The sequence below is a fragment of the Eumetopias jubatus genome, unplaced genomic scaffold, assembly GCF_037043125.1.
Source record: "Eumetopias jubatus isolate StellerSeaLion01/CBP00866 unplaced genomic scaffold, mEumJub1_p1.0 scaffold_7, whole genome shotgun sequence".
NCBI lineage: Eukaryota > Metazoa > Chordata > Mammalia > Carnivora > Otariidae > Eumetopias > Eumetopias jubatus.
In genome coordinates this window covers 21,608,670-21,624,348 of record NW_028274813.1, presented here as the reverse complement: position 1 = coordinate 21,624,348, position 15,679 = coordinate 21,608,670, and the positions used below count along the sequence as shown (strand labels likewise).

General features: G+C 40.3%; 1 protein-coding gene across 1 annotated transcript in view; it reads left to right on the top strand.

The window, feature by feature from the left end:
* Nucleotides 1-15,679, top strand: part of TSHR (thyroid stimulating hormone receptor) — a 162,757-nt gene that overhangs the window by 123,782 nt on the left and 23,296 nt on the right. Inside the window, exons 5-8 of the mRNA XM_028099463.2 lie at nucleotides 192-266; nucleotides 1,880-1,957; nucleotides 5,050-5,118; nucleotides 14,924-15,001. Coding sequence (XP_027955264.1) covers nucleotides 192-266; nucleotides 1,880-1,957; nucleotides 5,050-5,118; nucleotides 14,924-15,001 — 300 coding nt within the window. The remainder of the gene's footprint in view (nucleotides 1-191; nucleotides 267-1,879; nucleotides 1,958-5,049; nucleotides 5,119-14,923; nucleotides 15,002-15,679) is intronic.

Here is a 15,679-nt window from a genome sequence, read left to right as displayed (position 1 = left end):
GAGGGAGCAACCACTCATCCAAGGGTTAGGACTTGCCCCTGGTCACTCAGATATTTAATGAAGGAGTTAGGATTTGACTCTAGTCTGACTTCAGAACCCATAAAAATTCAGCTAGTACATTATTCTACTTTCTATGTGTTGGATTTCTCACCTTATATCTGTTCTCTCTTCTTCTTTTTCATGCACTGTAGTGGCATTTTCAACACTGGACTTGGAGTATTCCCTGACCTGACCAAAATTTATTCCACTGATGTCTTCTTTATACTGTAAGTATGCACACATGCAATATTTGGCAGTATTTTGTCATTGACAAGAAGTAGGGTGCGGCCATAGGGGTTGGGTGAAACCAAGTGAAGCAATTGTCCCAAGGGGAAGCACTGATCAGCTGTGACAGATGCACTGGTGGATGAAGTAAGGCAGAGACTGAGAAATGACCATTGGGTTTAGTAATATGGGGCTTTCATGATTCTGACAAGAGCAGTTCCAATGGAGCTCTAGGGTGAAGTCTGGTTGGAGTTGGCTCAAGAAAGAATCAGAAGGGAAGACTTAGAGAGAGTGACCATTACAAACTCATTGGAGAAGTTTTACTATTTAAAAAGTGCAGAAAATGTCTCAGTAGTTGGAGGATACTGGGTCAGGAGAAAAGGTTTCTTTTTCTTCTTTGTTGTTGTTTGATGGGACAAATTATGGCATGTTTGTTTGCTGATGGGAGTGATCAAGTAGAAGGAAAATTTGATGATAATGATGATACTTTATTTTCCACATAATTTTTAATAGCTTTTCAAACACATACATTATCATGTTTGTTACTCTCGACCAACTTAGAAGGCATAAAAGTTAACATTTTTTTTCCATTCTATAAATGAAGAAACAGAGGAATAGAAAACCTAAATGATTTTGTCTGAGCAGAGTCCCAAGGAGCAGGAACGAGTGGTGTTCAAACTACTTCCTGTGGCTTCTGATTAGTGGCCATGTGCCCTTTTCCAAAACCTGTGACACGGTCAAGTGTCTTACCTAGTTGTATAGAAGTAAACGGACTCAGGCGGCATTACAGGGGGAGTTTGCACCACAGAGTCAGCAGAATGTGGAGTGATCGGATCTGAACTCTCAGGATTTTGCCAGAAAAAAAAAAATGACCATGCTTCTTTGCTGCCGAAGAGCTCAGTTCAAAATGTAGGCAGTTTTCTAGTAACTGGCACAGAAAGTTCTCCAGGAGCATCTGCCTGGCAGTGGTTTGCAAGTAGAGGACATTTCAGTAATACTCATAAGAAGAAAGCCACTGATCTCATTCTACCAGCCCTTTTTGGAGGTTCCATACACTTAGAAAGCTCTAGTTGCTATGGACCAAGTATTTGTCACAGATTTACAGAAGTCTCTAAGACCCACCTGCTCCCCTTGCAAATCAGGATTTAGTCAGGGACTTCAGCCCACACCCAAAGCTCACTGGCTTACGCACATTTGAGAGGCTGTGAGTGCATGTCCCCCTATGACAGCTCTCCACCTCACCAAACCTCTGAGCCACCAGCAGCTAAGAAGGCGTCAACAAAACTTAAAAATAAACTAAAAAATAAACTAAATTGCATCAGGTTATTTTTTTTTTAAGATTCTTATTTATTTATTTAAGAGAGAGAGAACGAGTGGTGGGGACGGGCAGAGGGAGAGAGAAAAGCAGACTCCCACCGAGCAGGGAGCCTGACGCAGGGCTCGATCCCAGGACCCTGAGATCATGACCCGAGCCAAAGGCAGCTGCTTAACCGACTGAGCCACCCAGGCACCCTGGGTCAGGTAATTTATTTGAGTGCAGAGGTGGAGCAAGAAGAGCCCAATCCCGGAAGGAAATCATTTATTTTCACCAAGCGTTTTTGTCCCTCTCTTGCAGGGAAATCACAGACAACCCTTACATGACTTCCATCCCTGCCAACGCTTTCCAGGGGCTGTGCAATGAAACCCTGACACTGTGAGTACTGCCACTTGCACTCCTGCCAACAACCGGAGTGTTATTTGGACCACTGTCATATTTTCACAGCCCCTCCAAGAAACATCCTACAGGACGTGCTCTCTGGCCTACTAAAGGTTTCACAGGGTTAAATAAGAGGACTGCCTTACGGGATGGTACTCTAATCGATGACAAAATGGTTTAAGTAACAAGATAAATATTCCCTTATAGAAATGGTCAGCACACTTGATCTAGAGAAGACCATTAAGTCTTACAGACCACGTGGCCTTTGTTGCAACTGCTTACCTCTGCCACTGTAGGTAAAGGGCAGCCATATGCAATACATAAACTAGAGAGCCTGTTTTTCCAATCAAATTTAATTTACAAAAACAAGTAGTGGGCCAGATTTGACCTGCAGACCTTGTAATATACGGTATTCTAGTACCACCATTGTATAGAGGAGGAACCTGGGGTTAGAGCGGTGACTTTTCCAAGGTCACTGAATTAGAAAATGGTGCAACTAAGAGCTTCTCATGCTCTTTGCACTCACAAGCAACTCAGTCATCACAACTATTATGAAGTTCCTACAAAGCCATATTGAATAGAAAACAGAGTTGCTCTACATCATTATTTTTCAGAGTTCGAATGGGTTCTGCTCTTTAGATGTTCAAAAGGAGACGTTTATCAGAGAAATTCATAAAATGTTCTAATAAAGAAGTCTAGTAGAGGTATAAAAGATAAGTTAATTCTCCAAACCAGTAGAGAACTCCCCTCTCTCATCAAATTAGCCACAAACTAGAGTTGTCCAAAGGATCCCTTCTCTCTAGCTTCAGTATCACTGCCCAAGCTCAGGCCTTGTGGTTTTTTTGCCTGGATTGTTACCCAGCTCCCTTTCTCTGGTCACACTACAGTCCAGGGTTTCTTTATCAGATACAAACTTGATTGGATTATTCCCCAGTAAAATTGATCCAAGCATCCCCACAACTCTTGCAAGGAGCTGCTTCCAAGCCATTCTAAGTCCATCAATCTAGGTCCTATGAAACTGCCTCAACCTCTGAGTCTCTATCCACAGTGGAGCATTTCAGTTCATCCCTCTCCTTGAAACATGGGGAGAGGTCTTTTGAAAAGACGAGAGACTCTTCTTGGCCACCATTCCATTTGACGACACAGCAAAAACCTGGAGTCTTAGCCTGCTCCAGTCTCCAACCTCAAAGCCATTTGCCTCCTCTGTAAAGGTTTCCATTGTGCCATTTAACCACTCATTGCATGTAAACTCCTTTCTCAGTTTCTTTACTTTCACCTTCTGGCATTTTTTTCTAAGGACCCCATGTCCCCAGGAGCCCTCTCAAGTGAAAGCAGCTCCTGTCCCACTGAGCACGGGGCACAGTAGGTATTTAATAAACATCTGAATGAGGGAATTCCTATGCTTCCTGAAATCGAGAGTTGGGGATGGCATTATCTTTTTAGATGATTATTTTTACATTCCTGCAAAAGTCCTTGCTTCTTTGAAGCTCATGCTCAAAAAGGGTATGTGTCCAACAATGAATTTGTACACGTATTCCTGGCAGGATAGCGTTTCAATCAAAGTTTGCAATCCTTTTTTTTTTTCTTCTTCTTCACTACTTTTTTCTTCCTCCCTTTTTTCCCTTCCTAAAGCCTATTTGTCTATTAAGAGTTTTGCTTAATCTCTGAAATGTAATTCCAACAAAGAATACTTTCATTGTCTAGGACTCTTAACAAAGTTTGGGAAAACAGAAATCCCAAATGTATAATTCTCACACATACATAAAAGAACTCTAGTTCAGAAAAATTAACTTATCTCTCAGAGCTTTCTTTAGCCCTGTGTCTAGCACCCCTGTGCACTGCAGTCCTCACCCAGGACACATCAGTAGCTGAAATTAAACTCATTGTGTGATTTAAAACAAAATAAAAAATAACAAACAAAGATTACTCTCAGTTTTCCACAACAACAGAGAATAAATCCAAGTTTTGGGGATATTCCTTTCAACATGGTCATCTTATAAGTGTCCCACACTGATAAATATATAGCTATTTGATTAGGTATTATTATCATATTCTTACAGATAAGAAAACGGAGGACAATAGAGGTTGAGAAATTCTCAGGATCCACATACTATGAAGTGACAGACAGGTCTAATTCCAAATTTAGAATCTCTTGTATACTTCCTAATGTGTCACCAGAGTTGACAGGTGGTGGACTACAGTCATTTTCAGAGTTCCCCTACAATTGCCCCTAGTTGTACTTGACTGTGGTCATTGCTGCCTTCTCTTACCGCACGCCAGTACCCCCCGTGCATCCTCATGGAGACCAGAGCTCCCACGACCAGGGCTCCTTCTCCTTTGGGTGGATGGGAAGAATCACTTTTGAGGTCAGAAATCCTGATTCCTGACAGGTCCGCAGCAATGTGGCTTTCTTTGGCAAGTCACCACCACCTCTCAGGAGCTTGACTAGGAAACAGAGGAGATGACACTTCAGTCCAGCCCCAGGAATCACTGCATGAATTAATTAGTTGCAGAAACACAGAAACAACTTAAAACATCAAAATTTCCATAAAATTTCCATGGTCTATCTACTTTCTCAGATTTGTCTTTGAAGTTCAACTTAATGCAGCCCACAACCATTAAGCATTTAATCTATGATAGCCCTGAGGATAAAAATTTGGATAAAATACAAGTGTGACATAATATTTTAAACAGAAAAATATAAAACCTATGCATTCAGATGAGCAATGTCTTTAAATATGTTCATCTTAAGAAACTGAAGTTATTCCTCCATTATTGACATTGGGTTAACTATTAACTGAAACTCTTCTTTTTTAAGTATAGGTAGAATATTTTTTTAAAAATTCTTAATGGTGGCAAATCTTCCCTTCTCAAAATGAATGGCTTCTGAGAAACAGCTTGAAATTACTAGGAGCTGTCTGGAAAAAGGGGATTCAAACTGGGAAATATTCTATGTTCCAAGGAGGAAGTACCATAAAGTTCTCTTGTGGGACCTGAGAACCTTCATGCACATTTCTGACACTGCAGAAATGAAGCCCAACCATCACCTCTTATGGGTCACTGATTTCTCCTCCCTCTCTTGATTGTAGGAAACTATACAACAATGGCTTTACTTCAATCCAAGGACACGCATTCAATGGGACAAAGCTGGATGCTGTGTAAGTCAAGGGTAGCCATGGAAACCACTGTCTTCCTCCACACTCCCACCCCCATCCAATGAGGGAACATCCAATGGGTCAGAATTCTGTTAGAGAATTCTGGTTTACCAGAATTCTGGTTTACCAGACAGGTTTACCAGAGCATTCCTCAACCCCAGAATGAGTATGCCCAAAACGTGGGGATGATATTAAGGAACTTGGCAAGAGCCAGCTTTAGCGAACACTTAGAATGGCTCCAATTCTAAATCCCAAAGCTTTTATCCCTGATAAAATGGAGAACCTTGGTATCACCTTCAGTTTCCTTGTAGGAGTATGTGTGTGTACGTAAATGTTCATGAAGTACACTGTATATGTACATGAAGTAAAGCATGTCTTTAATTAAATCCAAAGCTGTTCAGAAAGTAAGGTTTTTCTTTTTAGTTTTTCTGATATGTTTTCAGAAAGATTTAGTTTATATTTGATTCACTCAGAAATAGCTGAAAAGTCATATCCAACTTTTGCCAGCCCCCAAAATAAATAATGCCTAGAATAGGATGTTGGCAAAAAGATAGTCACTCATGTGAGGTCCTGTCTTTGTTGCACTTTCCTCAGATCTTTGTGGCCCCCAGTATCTACACCAGGGCATACTTTGTGTCTAAGAGCTTGTGGACTGGTTCAGCCATACTAATATTTGTTTTAACCTAATATCTAATAAGTGAAAAAATAGCTTTAGTAGAGTCTGCTTTCCACACTGTGGTGGACTAGTTAATTTGTAGGGCCTTCCTACTATAAAACAACTAGATCATCCATTTTAAAAAATTACATTTTATGTCATAGCTCCAAGAGAGGGAAATAAACTAACAAACCAGGAGCTGAAACTAAAGTGTGGGTACTTCCAGAAGGTTGAGTTTGCTAAGGGCAGCTGCCAACATCAGTGATGCCAGAAGACAAGGCTTTAGTGCAGTGAGAAGACAGGGAAGTGATATACACCTGAGACTCCTGGATTAAGCCAGGGAACCTGGACGACAGCTGGAGTGGGATGACCCTACTAGTACCTCCTGATTCCTGGCAGAAATAAATGCAAAACTTTGGGGAAAATACCAATGCAGGCCCCTAGCTTTTTTAAAGATCTAGATCAATCAAATATGAGCTCACAGTCAAAAATCACACATAGGAGAAGAAAAAAACCACCATGGTAAGAGTCCACTAGACCAACAAACAACAGATTTTTGTGTTTGTTTTATAACACATCACTGAATATTTTTTAACAATTATATTTTTTATTCCAGAATTTCTATTTGCTTTTTCAAAAACTTTGCATGCTCATTTTTGACTGTCTTATTGCTAACTCACTTTTGTGATTCCATCTTTTTTTTTCCCTTTAAACATTTCATACATAGTTATTTTATATTCCGGAAGTGGTCATCACAAAATCTGAAGGCCTATGGTTCTGGATCTGTTGTGTTGTACAGTGCTTCTCAAAATTTACTGAACATAAAAGCCATCTGGGATCTTATTAAAAATACAGAATCTGATTAAGTAGATCTGAAGTGGCCCCAGGAGTCTGCATTTCTAACAGGATCCCAGGCAATGATGCTGCTGCTGATCCATGGACCACACTAAAGCCGGGTGAGGTGAATGACCTGCACAACCATATGCAGAGGCCTTGGATGCAAACAAACAAAACACATGTAGATGAAGTGGTCTTGTTCTGATTTGGGAATGAGGTGGTGGGTTCTGGTATGATTCCATTTTTAAAGAATAAATGCTAATAAGTTTTGAAATCATTAGACCTCGGCATGGCTTTCCAAGTTCTGTTTGAAATGCAGTCTCATTCTTTGCCAGGTTTTTGGGTTTCCTCATAGTCTTTATCAAATAGAGATTAGAGTACCTTTCTCTAAATTGTCTCAGATTATTAGTCATTTTTTTAAATGCATAATTACAGGGGAAATCTGAAAAGACTCAACAGAATGATGACATGAATACTTATACATCAGTTTTTTTTTTTAAAGATTTTATTTATTTGAGAGAGAGACTGAGAGAGAGAGAGCACATGAGAGGGGATAGGGTCAGAGGGAGAAGCAGACTCCCTGCTGAGCAGGGAGCCTGATGTGGGACTTGATCCCGGGACTCCAGGATCATGACCTGAGCCGAAGGCAGTCGCTTAACCAACTGAGCCACCCAGGCACCCTATACATCAGTTTTATTTAACTTTATCATACAAATCTCTCATAATCCTTCATCCATTTTTCCACATTTTTATTGAACACCTATAATGAGCCAGGTACCGTGCTATTCACTGGTGATACAAAGATGAGCAGGAGCAATGTGCTCCCTGCCTACACTGAGCTTGCATTCTAGTGGTGTCAACTTGAGGACAGCAATATTAAGGGCCAAAGTACATTAGAGAGAAATGAACCAAATCCAAAATATGCATTTAAGATTGAAAATAACTACACACTAAATATCCAATAACACTGGCCTCCTTACTTGGAGACACAAGCATGATTTCCCCTAGATTTATCATGTTTTTTTTTTAATTACTAACATTCAACTTTAATATTACATGATTCTAACCAAATATTTTCCTCTTTGATTCAACTATTCCTGTAAAGCCATGGACTTAAGGGCAATAATCTTCCCAAGTCAAATTTTCTGTGAAGAAAGTAGAGAATTGAGACTTCTTAAAATAATTAAGACAATTTGCATATGCTGCATTGGAGGGTCTCACCCTCAATCACTCTCAGTTATCATTTTTTAAGGACAGCGATATGGGATATATAATTCAATCTTTGAGGTCTACACAGCATAGTTCTCAACACAGCATAGTTCTCAATACTGACTGAAAATTGAAATCACCTGGAGAGATTTGAAAGCACTGATGCCTAGGTTTTACCACCAGACATTCTGGTGTAATTGGTTTGGGTGTAGCAAGGGCATGGGGATTAAAAAATCTCCCTCGATGCAGTCAGTGTAAAGCAAAAGTCAAAAACCAACCATCCCCTACAACCTACAACCCAGCAATTGCACTACTAGGTATTTATCCAAAGGATACAAAAATAGTGATTCAAAGGGGCACTTGCACCCCAATGTTTATAGCAGCAATGTCCACCATAGCCAAAATAGGAAAGAGCCCACCCAGATGTTCATCAACAGATGAGTTGATAAAGAAGATATGGTATACATACACACACACATACACACACATACACACACAATGGAATATGACTCAGTCATCAAAAAGAATGAAATCTTGCCATTTGCAATGACATGAATGGAGCTAGAGGGCATTATGCTAAATGAAATAAGTCAAAGAAAGACAAATACCATATGATTTCACTCATATGTGGAATTTAAGAAACAAAACAGATGACCATAGGGGAAGGGAAAAATAAACTAAGATGAAAATTGAGAGGGAGGCAAACCATAAGAGACCCTGAACTCTAGAAAACAAGCTGAGGGTTGCTGGAGGAGAGGTGGGTGGGGGAAAGTGATAATTGGGTGATGGACATTAAGGAGGGCACTTGATGTAATGAGCCCTGGGTGTGATATGCAATTGATAAATCACTAAATTCTACCTCTGAAACTAATAAAAACAAAACACAAACAAAATAAAAAGTCAAGAACCACTGCTGTGGAGTATCAGTTATCAAGAAGTTAGCAAGAAGACTCTTGTCCAATAGTCACATTTTGCATATGAAGGAAGGAAGCCCAAAGTGAACACACGGCTTTTTTTTTTTTTTTTCCTTAACATGACTTTTAAAATTTGATAGAACTAGCTAGTGGCCAAGCCAAAGCCAGGACCGGGATCCCCTCGTTCAAGACTCTTCGCTGTGCTCTGCTGGGATTCATCATTGCTGACTTAGCAGCCACCACCAAGGCTTGGACATCCAATTCCTCTGGCTACTGCTGCGTACTACTTAACCCAGGAGAATGGGCTAAGACCACTAAGCTAAGAACACTTCCACACTTAAGATTCTCTCTACCTTCCCACCATCTTTCTCCTCTGACCATATCATGGGCTCTGTGAGAGGCTTGGCAGATGACAGAGAATTATTCCACTGGAGACAATGGATTTTAATTCACGGGTTCCCTGAATCACAGCCTTTTGTAGTCACCGTAACTATCCCTTTAAACATAGAAAAGAAATTAGTGCACCATAGTCTCCATACTTTCTTGAACTTTTTATGTAAAACATTAAAGTTTTTGGAAGGATTTAACAAAACGGGAAATATTTAAGTGAGAATCATTTGTTTCTTGACTTTTAGAAGTCTAGATCGAAGATCAGCAGGCATTTTTGGAAAGGGCCAGATGAATATGTGGGGCCTTGTGGGCCATATGATCTCAATTGCAGCTACTCAGCTCTGCCATTATAATGTGACAGCAGGCACAGACAATGGGTAAACAAATAAGTGTGACTGTGTTCCAATAAAACTTTATTTACAAAAACAGGTGGCAGGCAAGATTTGACCAGGTGGTCATATTTTGTGGACCTCTGTTCTCGATGGGGGTATTCGGTGAGGATGACCATTGTGTGATGAAATATGTAGTCTATTTCTCCCAATTCCTGGTAAAGGTCAAAGGCAAGTATGGGATAAAGATAAGTATCTGGACAAAAATATTTTAGGGTTTGAAAGTTCAGATCCAATCATAATAGAAAACAAGGATCTTGTTTTTCCAATTAGTATTTTGAATCCAAACTTGAAACTCTGTTCTAAAGCAATGTTCTGTCATTCTGCCCTAAGTTTCTGATTCCTGGTTGGTGGAAACTTATTTTTTCTTAGAGTTAAGCGCTTCAGTAAAAAGTATGTAAATCCAAGGTAAAATAAAATGATGATGGTGCTAAGGATGACTGAGACCACAGGAAGATCAGGGTTGAGTAGCAGATGGAGAAAACAGAGGTCAAGTTTCCATAGTAATAATGAAATAGTATTCACTTTGTGATTTTAACATAGGGCTAATGTCTCTGGTCTCAAAGCTAATTGTGATCTTAAACTAATGTAACACAGCAATATCCTATAATGATTCTGTTTGTGTACAAAGATTACACATAGCATGTTAGCAACTTGGTAAATTCTCTAGAAGTATGTTCAAATATCTTTAGGTTCTAATTTAAACAATGTATTATCCTCCAAAAGAGCAATGATTCCCCACCATCCACCTCCTGTCAATTTACTGAAATTAGCAGAGGTAACCTCATTTAGACATTTTTTTAGTGTAACTGAAGCCAAGTTGGACAAATTCCACATTGAGAACAAGCACTGATGCCTCAGCAGCAGTTGGGTAATTAGTTAAAAGTTCATGAACATTATGGCAGATGTGTAAAAGCACATGGTCCTGTGATTTCATATGGAACCAAGCACACTGTCATCACTCAGATGTGAAATTAATAATAATACAAGCACCTCCTGCTCAGCAGAAGTTGAACTGCTCCCAGTCGTAAGCGAAGTCACACTTTCATTCCTTGGAACCTCTTTTCCATCCTGTCTTTCCCCACAATCTGGCATGGGAAGATGTTGCTTATCTCAGAATGTTTGATTGCCTGTATTGTATTTTCTGTTGTCAAACACTGGTAACTAGCTACTATCTGACAGTAAACATTTGGGCAGGAAAAAAATACCATTTTGATGTGCTAAGAACATACCGAAACCCTAATTATTATGAACAGAGAAGTCAACACAATTCATGTGCTAATTAGCATCACAAGTTAGCTGATTAGAAGCAAAACACCACAGCGTGGAGCACGGGACAAGATGATGAGAGAGAAGATTATGGGATGAAGCAGGCTATTACTCCTCATGGAGTTTTTGAACAGCTTATCGAATATGCTCCAAGGCTGACTTTTACCTCTGTTGAAACCTTGAGCATTTTCTCACCTGTTACTGTTTACAGACAGGTCTCCTGATTTCTGCTACCAAAGGGATTTCCATGGAGCCATGAGGGATAGGCAGGGGTTCCCTTTAATTCTTGCAAATAACCAATGCTATGAGGGCAAAACATGGTTCCTTACAGAAGTGTTCCCATGAGTCTCACAATGTAAACAGGTGCCAGCCCAGGTTTACCCCAAAGGGACTAGGGAAATGCAGGCTGAAATTCCAGCTTGGAGCTGAAATATATCCCAAAACTACCCAGAGAGCAAAGCTCGGCAGCAATCACAACTTTCCTTTGCCATAATGTCCTGCTCCTCCCTCTGACATCGGTCACTTCCTCACCTGAACATAATGCAGAGGGCCCCTCTAGCTAGGAGGTAGTTACCCAGCAACCGGACTTGCATTTATTCATCTAGCAAGTTTTTACTGAATGGCTGCTATTTGCCAAGAGTAAGTCCAATGAAGAAGGATGTGAGCTACAATATTGTATCTACCATACTAAGTTCATCCATTGGATATTCTTTCCCAACTCAGTTCTGACCATCCTCATTTTTCTGACCACATGGTTCTTCCTTAACTACGAGATATACAGCACAAACAGTGTAAAGGCACTGAACACACACGTACCAGTGTCTATATTATTTTTAAAGGAAATGCTATTTCTTTCTCATAAGCCCTTCACAATATTTGTATTTAGAAATCCTGGCTTTCTAGAAGTCTTTCCTTTCAACTCTGACTCCAAGACTTTATACTGTATATTAAGTTCATTTATGTCTGCCATGTCCTTGCAAAAGATAGTTTAAATGATCACATACCCCACCCCTATAAAATAAGGATTGTCTGGAGTAGCTTACCCATAGATCCTACCAAGATTTGTGATTGATTTACCCAAGCTGGTTTATAGAATGTGGATTCTAGGGGAATCAGCTTAAGTCATGGTGAAGAAATCAGTCTAAGTAGACTGACAATTCCAGGTAACATTTTATGATAAATGGGGATGACAGAAGCACTTTCTTCTTGGATATTAAGGATTTTATGGATATATGGCCCCATCCCATCCTCTTAGCTTCAAATGGAAAGTAGGATCAGCAATCTGAGCCCAAGGTAAAAAGCTTCATGGAATTATCACCATCTGTGATAATAAGCAAGCCCTCCAAACAGCTACACATGGAGTGATAGTTTCATTTTTGAGCACCTAATTATCTCTAAGAGGTAAAGTGCCCAATAACCCTGCTGGTTTTAGAGAACACAGCCTCGCCCAGGATCCAGTTCATCTCCGTTCAAGCTGGCTGCGCCCTCTCTCCATCCTTTCTCCCCCCTGGACTCTGGCTGGCTTTCTCAGTTTGAAATCTTCTGCAGTGTTTCTGGTAAACTGCAATGCTTATCAACCATTCTCCTTATCCTTGGGGGCATATTGAATAACAGATGAAAACACTACAGAATTGGACAAGCAATTATTTAGTTTTACAATAATTTCTAATGATTAGAGCAAGCCGATTTTCACTTGCAGCAGTCTGAGATGAAGAGGAAAAAGTGAGATGAGCTCACCGATCCTCACTTGATTTTCAGCAGTCTGGGAACAGAGTGTGATCTGCAAGTTGCATGGTCCAAAGAATACAAAAAGAGATGCAAGCTAGTGCCACACTTATGCTTAGCTTAGTTTTCTTTTTACAAAATCATGCTGTACAAGATCTTCTCTCCTGTTGTTTCTCCAAGGTGGTTTTTGCCCGCTCTAGCTATCACTGACCAAAGGAATTCCATGGACACTGTGGGTTGAGGGACAGTCAAATAGTGACCAAAGAAGCCTGTGATCGACAGCCTTACATGATAGCCATTCAACCCGAAGGCACAGATGAGCTCCTGTAGCATCTTAGTTGGGTCTTTGTATATATATGGGATTAATGGAACCCCACGATTTCAGACTTACCAATTTCCCAGAAGCTTAATGTCCAGTCACTGCCTGAAAAAGCCATGTCTGGGCCATACCCTGTGGCATTCATAATCAGCTGCCTTGTCACTGCCATCAAGAAAGTCAACGGGCCACCACATCGTATGTTGAGTCTTCTCTTCTTTCATTCTCTATTACTTTTTCCTTAAAGCGATCGCATGTGTCACCCACCTCACTATTTTGGAAGAGAGGTACACTGATTTTTTTATTCACTCATTTACACATTCATCCTCTGTAATCTTATCTGTGTAACCTGCCCCCCCAAAATAGGATTGTCAGAGAAAATATAGGCCATTCCGTTACATTTGAATTTCAGATAAACAACAAATAACTCTTTAGTACAAGAATGTTTCAAAATTACATGGGGAATACTTATGCTAAAAATTAGTCATTGTTTTTCTGGGCATCTTGTCTTTTTACTTGCTAAATCTGGCAACCCTGCCCTGAAGAAAAGATCTGAGTCTCTGACAGCCTTCATTACAGATACTGCATTTTACAATTTGAAGATTTGTGGTGACCCTGGATCAAGCAGCTCTCTTGGTGCCATTTTCCCAAACAGCATTTGCTTGCTTCATGTTTCTGTGTCACATTTTGGTAATTCTCACAACATTGCAAACTCTTTCACTATTATTACATTTAAATTCCTGCAATCTCCTCATAAAACTTGAATGGATGAGGAGTGGTTTCTTATGGGTGAGCAGTGGTTTCTTGAGATGGACTCTATACCTGGAGAAGATGCTGTGAAGATTGATGAAATGACAACAAAGGATTTAGAATATGACATAAATTTAGTTGATAAACCAGAGGTGAGGTTTGAGAGGACTGACCCCAACTTTGAAAGTTCTGTGGGTAAAATGGTATCAAACAGCATCACATGCTACAGAGAAATCGTTCTTGAAAAGAAGAGTCAATCAATGTATCAAACTTCACTGCTGTCTTATTTTAAGAAATTGCCATATCCACCCTGACCTTCAGCAGCCACCACCCTGATCAGTCAGCAGCTGTCAACATTGAGGCAAAATCCTCCACCAACAAAGAGATAATGATTTGCTGTAAGTTCAGAAAATGGTTAGCACTTTTTAGCAATAAAGTGTTTTTAAATTAAGGTATATACATTGGTTTTTTTTAGACATAATGCTATTGTATGCTTAAAAGACTGCAACATAGTGTAAACATAACTTTTCTATGCACTGGGAAACCAAAAAATTTATTTGACTCACTTAATTGTGGCGGTCTGGAACCAAACCTGCATATCTCTGAGGTATCCCTGTAAATAGGGAACTAGGCAACTTTTATAAAATCTAGATATGCAGACTGTATCATAAACGTGCTCACTTCCAAAGACATCTGCCATAATTAATATGTATAAACCTTGCACAACTAAAACCTAGAATGTTTTGAGTGCTTAAGCCAGAAGAAGGTAAGGTGTTTTCGAGATTCTTAAAAACCAGTTAATAGGGGCGCCTGGGTTGTTCAGTGGGTTGGGGCTCTGACTTTTTTTTTTTAAAGATTTTATTTATTTATTTGACATAGAGAGAGATAGCGAGAGCAGAAACACAAGCAGGGGGAGTGGGAGAGGGAGAAGCAGTCTTCCTGCCAAGCAGGGAGCCCGATGCAGGGCTTGATCCCAGGACTCTGGGATCATGACCTGAGCTGAAGGCAGATGCCCAACCATCTGAGCCACCCAGGTGCCCCAAGCCTCTGACTCTTGATTTCAGCTCAGATCATGATCTCATGGTCATGGAATTGAGACCCTCATCAGGCTCCATGCTTGGTGGGGAGTCTGCTTGAGATTCTCTCTCTCCTCTCCCTGCCCCTCTGCCCCTGCCCCTGCTTGCCCTCTCTCTCTCTCTCTCTCTCTCTCGCTCTAAAATAAATAAATAAATCTTTAAAAAAAAAAGGCAGTTAATAGCTAGGGAGATTATGCTCACATTTCATTTTGGTATTTATATTAATTTGCTTAATCTCACCTAATTCATTCTCTCTCTCTCTCTCTCTCTCTCTCTAGTTACCTGAACAAGAATAAATACTTGACAGCTATTGACAAAGATGCATTTGGAGGAGTGTACAGTGGACCAACCTTGCTGTGAGTAAGACATACAAAAGAACGTCAGTCTTTGTTTTATTTTATTTGGAATGAAGGAGGTCACTAAGAGGAGCAGCTGATGTTCATGGCTAGGGAATGTTGATGTCTTGGCTAAAGACTTGGCTAAAGACTTAGCTCCTCCTAAGGCTACTGCTTGGAAGAAAGGCCTTGCTCTTTGAGACTCAGAAGGTCTCTACCATGCCATCCTGGTGCTTCATCAGGAAGTCACCTTGGTGTGGACATTCATGGAGGCCCTCTTGTGGGAAAAAGCCAGACATTTTTGAGCAGCTGCCACGTCCAGAATTCTGAGACACGAGATCTACAAATAGGTGGAAGGCACTCTATGCAGGGAAAAATGTGTGTGAATGTGCATTGCACAATGCCTGGCATGAAAAAGGAAGAGTATAAATAGTTTGATTCCTATCTGGTAAAGTTTACCATCACTGGAAAAGATGGGACATAATTATTTTTTAAAACAGCATGAAAAGATATCTACTTGTGCATTTCTCTGATTTGCATCCCCACAGCTAATAGGTAATCAAGTTCTGTCAATTCTGTCTCTCTCAAGTGTCTTTATCAGTGCCATCTTCCTCATCCCCTGGTTTTACCTTTGTTTAGAATCTCACCATTGAGCATCTATCTGGTCAAGTCCTTGCCAAAGCAGAACACAGCACCCCA